This window comes from Humulus lupulus, chromosome 4 (assembly GCF_963169125.1).
Source record: "Humulus lupulus chromosome 4, drHumLupu1.1, whole genome shotgun sequence".
Classification (NCBI taxonomy): Eukaryota; Viridiplantae; Streptophyta; class Magnoliopsida; order Rosales; family Cannabaceae; genus Humulus; species Humulus lupulus.
In genome coordinates, this window is record NC_084796.1 from 50,329,171 (window position 1) to 50,341,156 (window position 11,986).

The 11,986-nt window shown below is 33.2% G+C and overlaps 1 protein-coding gene across 1 annotated transcript; it reads right to left on the bottom strand.

Annotated features, from left to right (window-relative positions):
- Positions 1–2,334: 2,334 nt before the first annotated feature.
- On the bottom strand, positions 2,335–6,227 carry LOC133830425 (TORTIFOLIA1-like protein 3). Its single transcript, XM_062260403.1, has 5 exons — positions 5,282–6,227; positions 5,046–5,154; positions 4,150–4,739; positions 3,130–3,537; positions 2,335–2,781 (listed from the first exon to the last, which is right to left on the bottom strand). The coding sequence occupies exons 1-4, from the start codon at positions 6,089–6,091 to the stop codon at positions 3,145–3,147; spliced, it is 1,902 nt and encodes a 633-aa protein (XP_062116387.1). The 5' UTR covers positions 6,092–6,227; the 3' UTR covers positions 2,335–2,781; positions 3,130–3,144.
- Positions 6,228–11,986: the final 5,759 nt, after the last annotated feature.

Here is an 11,986-nt window from a genome sequence, read left to right on the forward strand (position 1 = left end):
GCTGCTTGACCACCACGGCCAAGGAGTTCTCAGGGGAACTAGGGGGTTTACCCTATTTTTTCCGCTTAGGTCGGTGGGTTGTAAATTTAACCTGTAGTGACCAATTTGAGTTGTAAATAACTTGTAAATGTTTTGATGGGCCCATGAACAGTTTTATGTTTTAAATAAAATATATCATTTCCTTTGTATTGGTTTTCCACCTTAACCTGTTAATAATACCTAGAAGCACGTTTTTAACCAAAGAACTCGGGTAGCGAGTTAAATTCACGATTCAACGTTCACTGTAACGGTCTTGGGGTAACGAGGGTGTTACACTTTCAACATTTATGTTTTGTAGAACCTCGCACAATTTTCATATACTCTCAAGTTTCTCTTTACAATTACAGCTACTGCATGCCTACAAGACATTTCATCTTCTTGAAACCAATTGCAAGTACATGTTCTATTGTGTATATTTATTGTGAAATTCATACCATTTTCATCACAAACTTGGTATTCTAGTGGGTTGAAAGACAAGACCTGAAAATAATCTTGTCATGAAATAGAATCAGATAATAAACATTTTAACTAGAATTAACATTGAAAGTAACTAGTTATCATTCTATGTAACTTAATGTTTTTTTTTTGTTGCTGTTATGTAAGGTAATTGGTTACCACCCATTGATAGATTAAAAAATAGTAAAAATAAGTTCAGTTGCATACCTCATACTTCATTTTTGAAATAATGTCATGCATCAACTCATTCTTTGTTGTTGTTGAGACTTTTGTGAATGTTCTGTTTGCCTCCAAATTGAACCAATGAAGTAGTATTGTCTATTTATGCAAATTTTGGCAACAATTAAGGAGTTAGTATGGTGCCAGTTGACAAGGTAATGGTTACCTTTTTCTTATTGGTTTTTTTAAATAGCTATTCATTTTGCTGGAATCAACTTTTGGAACGAAAGATTTCTGTTCAAAACACAAAATACAAACATTCATTTCTAGTTCTTTTTCTTTATTCATAACAAATTATATATATTCATTTTATATAAATTTAAAGCATGCTTTTATAAAAGTTTAAGAATAAAAAAAATCCTAATTTCTTACCTTTTGTTTTTGCATTGATGATTTGATTTTCTTTTAAAAGCCAGTGATATAGTATTTGGAGTTGACTGCTCTTGCTGGATACTTGCACTAGCTGATCTAATTTCTTGTATATTTTCATTTTTCTCTGTTATTTTTGGCTTTCTTGAGTTGTTGTTGGCTGGAAATTTGAGTAGATTTCAGTCGTTCATAATATTTTCCAGAGATTGAACAGATGGGAGATGTGGTTTGGATCTGTGATTGATGATTTTTTTAAATTGAGGTTATTAACTTTTGCTCTTGTGCAGGTGGTCGGAGAGTTGCCGAACGTTGTTTTGAAGTTTTAAGTTGTACTTGAATCTTCAAGAATTTGCTGCAGAGTTCATTGGAAGTGGTCGGAGAGTTGTTGGACTTGTTCGAAAGCTTCAAGTTGCTCTTGTGCAGGCGGTCGGAGAGTGGTCAGATGTTTGAGGATTGATCGGAAGTGGAAAATTTTGGTTTGATCGATCAATTTTTTGGGAGAATATTTGTCAACTTGTAGAGTTAATCAGAACAATATTTCCAATTTTGCCCTTGTTTTCTTTACTGTATTTTTTTTAATGTAGGTTTTCGTATATTGATTAGTCAATGCCACAAATTTTCTAATTTTAGATTAATTTTCCCATAAAAATTAGGTAAATTTAATTGCCTATATATTTGCACAATAGTGGTATAAATCTCATATTTATGAAAAACCCCCCGGCAAAAAAAAAATACAGATTTGAACCATGTCCGTTGACCCACCAAAGCCCAGCCTTCGATAGCTGGGGATTGGGGTCTGATTAGAATAGGTGATAGACTCTTCAACTGGATCTCGGTTCGACTAGACAAAGAGGAAAAAAAGAAGAAGATGTGAAGAGAAGAGAAGAAAATTAGGATTCATATTAAAGAATTAACAATAATTTTTTTAGTGTATTTTTAAATAACTTTTTATTTTTAAAATATTTTGTTAATTTTAATTGATCTATTTTATACTAATATGATTTTTTTTATTTTTAATTAATTAAAATAATTTTTATTTATTTTTAATTTAAAATAACTTAAAATTTATGACATGACATTAGTTTAGTCTGTCTCTTATCAGAGTGTAATTTACATGCTAATAGAAGTGTGGTTTGAAAGATTTATGCACCAAACATTAGTAAGTTTTGCTGCCAATATACCCTATTGATTCATCAAATGTGTATATTGTAATTAGACATGTGTAACTTGATTAAAACACCAAAAAAGAAATGCTAGAAATCATGGATTATGACATCATCATCATCATCGATTTTCATTACTATATATCCAATCAATACAAAGATACAAATGACTCGTGAAAAAGAAAAGAAAAAAAAAATCCCTACTCTGCTATACATTGATTTCACCCTCAATATGACTAGTAGTGGCACATTCTTTTTCGAAAGAATAATCACAAGAGCCAGGAAAGGTGCATTTTGCCAGTGATTTTATTGTGTATGTATCCCACTTTTCCATCTCCAAAGGGATTATAATAATAGGCTTCTGTGTAAAGTACTAGGGAAATACGATGCTTCTTCCTATAGCCATTTTTACGAGTGGCGAATTCTTTTGAGAAACCAATAAACTACATCATAGACACATAACTCGACCTCGACCACGACCATTTTGATGGTTCATTATCTCAAACATCGACTTCTCTTCAAATTAAAACATCAACTGCAGAGAAAAGAAGTGAAATATCAGATTTGTCAAGCTTGAAACCATCAAATTTTAATGTTCATTAGTCATTACTGTATCTCTTAGGTATCAAGTATAGAATAGAAAAACAAAAGGTATAGTTTCCTATATTTGGTCCTTAGAACTCTCAGAAAGGGTATCATCTAAGCTGTCGAATCCAGTGTTGGAAAACAGAATAAAATTGCATTGAGAAAGGTTGATGAATATGAACTCTTGTATGTTAATTTCATCGTATCACAAAATGAGGTCTATCATAGTCTCTCATTGTTCCATACTCATAAATCAAGCTAGCAGTTTCAGACAAAAAGAGGAAATTTTGCAAAATACCTTTCATTCAAATTGTTACATTGCATTACCCACTGGGTTGCGTGGAATCTCCGCTAGCGGGTTTACAATGAACCCGCCACCACCCTGCAGCCGAAGCATGCGGTTTGACTTAAATCTTTCGGCATTTCCATTTGAATCATCTCCAAAGCGCATGGCTGCTGCTGAGGGGGTGCCACTGGAGGTAGAAATCCTTGGTGCTGAGTACCTGCCTTCAGATCTTTTCCAGAACTTGGAGCTTAAGAAATCCGCGCCAGGTAGCATGCAACATCTTGTTCTGGAGGAATCCATTTTAGTCATTCTTCCACTTGACAGAGCCAGATCATATGAGATCTCATCCAATGCTAGTTCCAGCCCATGAACACGAGTCTCTAGCGATTGCATTCCGTTTTGTGAGCTCCCCATGAACCTCTGAATTTAAGAAGAGAAAGACAGAACGAAAAGCCTTCATTAAAGTGCTCACAAACAGGATGTCAACCAAAAGGGTTATTTCCAGAGTCACAGGCTATTAAAAGATTGTAATAATCGGAGTCGTGATAAGAAAATTAATAGTAGCTAATTCAATAATGTCCTTGGGACGAAGACAATTTAACACATTAGTTTAGGTCACTAATACTGACAATGAAAATAATGTATAAAAGTCGCACATGTGCATTAGGAATAAAAAAACTGATAAAAAGTTGCCTCAACTTCTAAATTTTGGTTCATTATTCCCCTTCTTTTTCGTCAATTATACAAAGAGAAAAAAAAAGATTATTTTATTGTATATATGCAAGATCCATCTCATTTGTGCATTCTAGCAAAAGCACTCCTACATTATTTCACTTCCTCTCTCTAAAGTTGGTGGTTAGTTACAGCTACTTGAGAGGTACTTGAATTGATCATTATTCGTAACTAAAGCGTACCTCCAATTATTAAATAGGCGAATATTTCAAATGGGCAACGGAGACAAATCAACAAAAGTTAGCCTAACAACGTGACTTAAGATAATTTTAAAAAAAAATTCTTGCAGTGGAAACAAACCTGTAAAAGATCTAACAGACTGGATTGCTGCTTTTCAATCTGGACAAGCTGATGGCGAATTAATGTTAAATCTTCACATTCAGTATGGTTCTTATGGATATCTGCAGTTGCATTACTGACTACAACCGTAGAATCATTGCTCTCCTCTTGGCATGGAGCCACACGAGATCCGGACCTGAATCCACCAAACCTGTGTCCCTTGTCATCAGAACTCTTATAGAACAGTGCCCGCTTTGTTTCCAGTTTTGATAACTTTGTCTTTTCATTACTCCTTTTGTCTGAAACATCTCCATCTCTTTCCTTGCGATCATCACCACGAATCCCTCCTCTCTCGGAGGGGCCATTTGGAACAGCCACATTGACATTCCAGTTCGATGGCTTCTTCTTGTCCAGCTTCCGAAACAACCCTGAATTTGCTTTCTTTTCTTCACTTTTCAAGTAACTTCTCTTACGAGCAGTAGTGGTATAAGAGCTGTCAGGTGGAGTTGCCTTGTTAGGTAGCACTGGTCTTTTCCTCAATTGAAGAGCTTCAGAACCAGCACCACCGGAATTCCTTGCCCCTGGTGGATAACGTCCATCGCTTGCATTATCTACACTCATGACAAATATCATAAACTCAAATGTTAAAAGACAATCCACCAAAGGAGCTAAAATAGCAAACAAAAAAACAACAGAGCCGAAAAGTCTTGGAACAAGATTAAACAAACCCCAGATGGCCAAAAGATTGAAAAGTTTAAACATTAACATAACAAAGCTCTCGTAACTGTGATTTGAACATTTTTCTTCCAAGGGTTTCAAAAAATAAAATAAAAAACTCCGAACGCTACCATACAAGTTTAAGTCCTTTGAAGAATATGAAGTTGAAAACAAATAGAGTTGAGTACATGCCAAAATACCTTTTGATGAAGCTTGTGATTGTGGTGGTGGCGAAAGATTTCCTGAAACATCCGGAATCTGTTTCCAAGCCTCCAACATCTGATTCATTATCTCCCTTACAGCCTTCACCTATATCCCAATTCATCACAATTGCATCAAAATCTAACCAATTCATAAAAAGTATGTATACCAAAAAAACTTGTTGGAGAGCATATACACATGTATGTGTATGTGTATGTTACGCATATATGAATACCTTATCAAATCTCCGATTCTCGAATGTCTTCAAACACCCAGATTTGAATTCCGCCAACGCGTCCCTCTCCACGGAGGCCAACTTTACCAGCACCTCCGCAGCAGCCTTCCTTGCCGCCCAGTCATCGCTGCTCAAGAACTGCACGACTGCTGGAACCAAGCTTCTCAAAGCTCCCTCGCCGGATGCTGCTCCGGCATTGATCAAACTCCCGAACAAGACTAGAAGTGCCGGTTTCGCCTTAAAGCTCTCGCACTTAAGCAGCTTCTCGAACCTCGGCATTAGCCTCGCGAGCTTCGCCGTCTCCGGATCCTGCGCGGCGTCGACGGCGGCGGCAAGACACAGCGCCGCGCCGATCTGCGAGTTCAAGTCCTGTTCAGTAAACAACGCGTCGGCTAGCGGTTTCAGAAACGACGAGAATGGTGGCCTACTGACGTGGTACCGGAGCGCGGTGACGGCATCGACGCAGGCTGATCGGACCGCTGAGTCCGGGTCACGGAGGCGTCGCGTGACGCTGGAGAGCACCTTGGAGAGGTGAGGCGAGAGCGCGTCGCCGTGAGTCTCGCCGAGGACGGAAAGGATCCGAACGCATTGCTTCCGCACAGGCGACTTGTCGGAGGCGTCGGTGGAGTTGATGCATGAGACGAAGACGCCCAGCGAGCTAGGCTCGATGCTCCGAGCTATGGAGTCGAGCTCGGCCGCAGCGACGCCGTACGTGTCTCGGTCGGAGAGTTTGTTCAGGCAAGTGAAGACGCGGTGCTTCAGGTTCTGAGGCGGCGGAGCCGCGGCGGAAGAGGAAGAGGCGAGTGGCATTTTCGTCTTTCAAACCAAATTCGGGTCAAATTTCACGGGTCGGGTGGGACATCCGGCGACATCGCCGGATGGTATATGAATGAGCTACCTTAGCTGTTCAGGGTGACCCGACGGTGAGTGCAGAAGGAACTTTGGATCTCACTTTGCTTTTAAACATGAAGAAAGTGGCCCCAAATAAAGCAACAAAATAGTCCACGTGGCGATAAACGACGTCGTCTTGGGTTATGATGATGTCGTTTTTCCCCATTTTCCAGTTTATTTAACTTTTACTCAAAGGTGGGTGTGTCTTCTTTCAGGTTTTTTTTCTTTCTTTCGAAATGATCTTAAAGGAGTTAGTGTCACACATTTGGTTCCTAATTATGTTTGGTTGTATAATTTAATACTTAGGTTTATGGTATTTACAATTAAGTCCACAAGAATGCCAAAATTTATAACTATACATTGATCTTGTGATATTACACCGACAAATTTGATTATTGAATTGTTTAGGCTTTTGCTATATAGTCCCCGAAATTGATGATTTAATAACAATTAATATGGTGGTATGTATTCCCTACAAAGAAATGAATATGGTGGTATGTGTTTATTAATTAATCTGTTTTTTTCCAATAAGGGAATGAAATATTTATAAAATTATTTGATTTTTTCGATATAATTGTATTACAATCATTTGATTACGAGTCGGTGATCAGATGCGGACAAATTTATATGATCTCTAAGTTTAATAGATATCCATTGGTTCAAGGGTTTTTAATACTTAATAAAGCAGATTAAGCTATTCTCTGTTGTTTTAAATTGCTGAGCCTCACCGCACTGGATCATATCTCTCTTTTACTTGTAATTTTGTTCATGAACCTGCCACGTTTATTCTTTCCTCTTTTGTTTTTATTTAATACTGTTGCTGCATGCACTGTGTCCAATAGTTAGCTGCCACGTCATTAGGTAGAATAATTTGTTTTAAAATACATAAATCTTTTTATGACGTAGATCTATTCAACATTTACAATAAAAATTCCTAGTATACACATTTTATTTTATTGCTCAAGATATTTATACTAATAGTCTCATTTTAAACAAATTAAAAATTTGTTCTTTGTAATACTTTTTAACTATATATATATTTTATATTATTGCTGTTATTGCTTCTATATGTACTTATCTTTTTTCTCGCCACATTTTTTTTATTGGAAAAACTTTCATTAACTTAAATCAAGTGTTATAGGAGCTCTAACAAATTGAGGACAATAACTACCACATCACTAATAATGAACTCTTCTATAGAACTAATAATAGAAGTTGTCGGTGCATGTATCACATCATTCACAGAGCGCAAAATAGCTTCACAAAAATCATCACCTATAACATCTAATAACATCAAATAAAATATAACTAAATATATAAGTCCCAAAAAATTTTAAAATCCAAACAACTACCACGCTAGCATCACTCTCGACGATATCAATTTTAAAACCCAACTGAGAGGCCACGTGTAAACCATAGCAAATAGCTAACAATTTAGCAACATTGACTGAGAACGTCCCAGAAATACTAGTTGTCCATGCTGCCCATACCACTCCATAAGCATCCCGAATAACCCCACCAACACCGACATAATCTCTCTGCTCAACCACTGAAGCATCTGAGTTAAGCTTAAAACATCCTGGAGAAGGTGATGTCCACAAAGTACTCTCTCTGGGACAACTAACCATCAAGCTGAGAGAACCTGCGATTGCAATCTTGATAATCTCCCCACATTTCATTTTAAATAAACTTCATTATAAATTTTTAAAATTTATTTGCATACATATTCTAAACTTATTTTAGTGCAAAATAATATGTTAATAAATCATTTTTATTTTTTTCAACCTCTACAATATATTATTTTAGAAAAAATAAAAAATGTTTGTCGCTTGAAACGAAAATTAATAATTTAATTAAGAATAAGAAACTATATTATTTTGCAACCTAAAATAAGAATAAATATAAACATAAATATTTTTTTTCAACAAATGATATCATTAAACCTAAAATTATTAGTTTAATCACACTTGTAAAAATTAAAATATAAAAAAATTCTTAGAATAGTAATTGATATATTAGAAGTTTTAGAAAGCGTGCTAAAAGAATTAATATTATTAATATGTAATAATATATTTATGTTAACTTTTAAAATTATATATTTAGTAATAATTATTTAATAGAAATAAGAGAGAAGAGAAAAAAAAATGCCAATAGTCACACATTTGGAATTTGTTGCACCCAAATTTCGAGGATGAATAAATGAGTTTCGAAATATAGGCTCGTAAAGTGTAAACTCGAAAATAACAAGCAGTGGCTGAACACTTGTATAAATATGCATGATTCCCGACATGTTCTTGTTGGCGATCAAACACAAGTTTAAAAGGCTCAAGCTTAAAGTATAAGCTCAAATATATATATATATATATATTCTCTGACACAAATGGGTGTTATTCGAGCCTTAGTTTTAAGCTCGAAGATATTGGTCTTCGAAGATTGAGCTCGATGAAACCACTAGCTGAGGATGAGACTGACTATAATAATGAGCCCAAACTATTGGTCGATCTCGAAAGCTTGTTAATCTTCTGTTCGAGGTCAGCAACACGTTTTGCACACAACAACTGTTAGGAGATCCCTATTCCTTAGGGATTTGTTATTATTTGATATTATATCCCAATTATCATGAGATATTATGTATTTAATGTATTTATTTATATTTATTTCAGATTTGAATGATTGGTTGTAACTTCCCTGAATCATGGGAATATATTCTCCCAACTACACTTATAAATAGCTTGGTATTTTCATTTGTATTCACGCACAAATTGGTACTGAAAATACTCTGTCGAATTGCTCTAAGAAAGATTTGAGAGAGTATTAAGATCAATAATATTGACTCGTGGACTAGACAGATTTAACTGGTGAATCACGTAAAAATTCTACTGTTCTTTTCTTAATTTTTAAAATATTGTTTAGTGCTCTTTAAATTTAAGTTGTCTCAAAAAGACATCAACATAATTGATACTTTTTTCAATTATATTTTATAATAATTACATTTTTCAAATGATGAATAATAATGTTCTTTTAGAAATATATCTTCTAGTTGATATTAAATTCAATTATTATATTGCATATTTAGGATAGATCGAAAAGATAAATTATAAAAAAACCTGTTACAAATTTAATCATACAAAATCAATTATAATTATTTATAAATTCCAAAGCTTAATTGTTAATAAAATTGTTAATGACTATTTTGCTATTTGTGATAAACTTAAAAGATTATGATGCTTTAAATATAAAATATATATTTATATAATCATTTCAGTCGTATTCTGTAGATCATTAATGTTTTTGGCACCACAACATAACCTAGTAGTTCGGAAACTATTAAGTAGCACAGGAGAAAGGAATCAGGCGTGGGGAGGACCACTGTAGCTTTACTATGGTCCAGGAATGGGAGACATTTAATTATGGAGCATTGAGTGCACGTGAAGAGCGATGCATGTGGAAAGTGGATGAGCGAAGATCACTGAGCTAAATGCGGACTCACGTGACAGACAGAAGAGTTTATTTCAAAATTTACACCATATTTTTTTTATTCATATTAAGTAAGGAATATTTGGGTCAATTTAAATAAAGTAAAAATTAGGTCAACAATCAGCTTTCTATATATTATGTGCTAATACAAGAAAAAAAAACCAATAAATAATATTATGTGCTAATACAAGAAAAAAAAACCAATAAATAAATCTTATTTATTGGTAAACTCTACACATCTAATAAAAATAAATTAACACATTAATTTTGTATGAGAATACAAAAACATTTAAATAATTCCAATGATTTTACTTATTGTAGTATCACATTATATATTAATTGAGTTGTCATTATTCATTATGTATTGGTTGTTTGTCACTGTTGTTGTAGTATATTTGATGTCATTTTTTCTTAATCCTGCAATGATTGTATTGACGTGGCTAGACCTATTTTTTTTATATATATATATATATTTATGTCTCAAAATATATGTTCTGAATGGCACAAAATTACAATAAAAATGGCATTTCGTCTAATAACTTCTTGGAACCTTTTATTATTCATCTTTTTCATTCTTATAGATGATTTATTATATAAAGAATGTTTTAGAGGTGTTCATAGGTTGAATAAAACTCAACAAGAGTTTAAACTTAGTTTGAGAGAAGCTCAAGATCAACTGGAGGGAGTCTTCTTCGACAGACACTTTATCAAACTAGAAGCATAGTGATTGAAGATATTCACCCAAAAAAAAATAGAAGAACAACAAGTTTGGAAATACAAATTAGAAAAGGGTTTTAGTTTGAATTTTCCTTTCTAATCCTTATAATGACTTTTGATTGATATTAGTGAATTTGGTTCATTTGGACTAAGTCCCATTAAAATTAGTTGAAGAGTGGATATTTATAGAGTCATAATTTGAGTAACGACACGATATGACACGAACTCAACACGAATTATTGTGGTATAGAAAAATTCATATGTATATATTTGTTTTTTTATTTATAGTTAAAATAAAAATATATTGATTATGAATTTTATTTATTTATTTATTTTGATTTTAATAAATTATAAAGTATTTTGTATTAAAATAAGTTAAAATTTAAAAGTCTTACGATATATTTAAATGACTATTTAAAAAAAAGATAAATATATTTAAATGTAGAATATTATATATTTTCATATAGTTTTCAATATATATGTAGTTTTTTTCTTGAAAAATAATATATGTAGTTTATAATTAAATAAAATATATATGATTAGTAATATATTAAAGATAACATGATAATTTCATAACCAAAATACTCTCCATCTTTTCAATTCTTCTTCTAATACAGAAAGTTATCTTCCATCCTTCCTACTCTTTTACTCTCTTCATCCTTTCCTACCCTATCCATCATTCCTTATCTCGATCCCTACGGCCAAACATACCCTATTAATCTTTGTGAAGAGATGATAGAGATAAAATTAGATAACAATATTATAATTTTCAATAAAAAATATATATAATAGTAATAAAAAAAGTATTGTTATAATATATTCATAGTGTATACTTATACAATTGAATTAGAAATAGTGTGATATTTAATACTATATTTACCCAGATTGATAAACTTTAACATTATCAAATCTACCGACATAGTTAGAGACAATGTATAAGAAGAACTTGGGTGTCATGACCACCATCAGTCCTGTCTCTGTCATTGATTCAATCCAATCCATGACACTTAAAGAAAAATATATTTTTTTAAATGAAAAAGTATGATTAGCCACTAAAAAGAAATTCTTACTCTAAATTGAAATGAATTGTTTTTATTTTCCTTGCATATGTTTCCAATTTTGAGTTTAAATATTCGATGTATTCACATTAAAAGTTAAGATTAATTTTAGATGACCTAAATAAGATGGTAAGACTCAATGTCCTTGCTCTTTCTTTTCTAAAAAATGGAATCATATCCAAGTATCGTGACAAAATGATATGTGGTACAAGTATTGTGTGTACTTTTTGTATCTACTTTGAGATAGCAATCTAAGGTGGGTGTATGAACTGTTTGTCAAGCTTTCAACTTTATTATTTATTTTTCTTCTAAAAAAACTTTATTATTTATTTAAATTTTGCAACAAAAATGAGGGGTTATTCCCAAAATGAGGGGGTTATTCCCTTCTAAAAAAAAATGGTACTATAGAGATTATTGTGATGGGTCACCCCCTTTTAGATGTAACCCCGCAAAAATGTGAATGCGGGGGCCTAACTCCCATCCTCTTTACCTACCTCTCCCACCCTTTTGGTCATAAAGAAAAACAAAAAATAAATAGATAAATAAATGAAGATCGGACAGT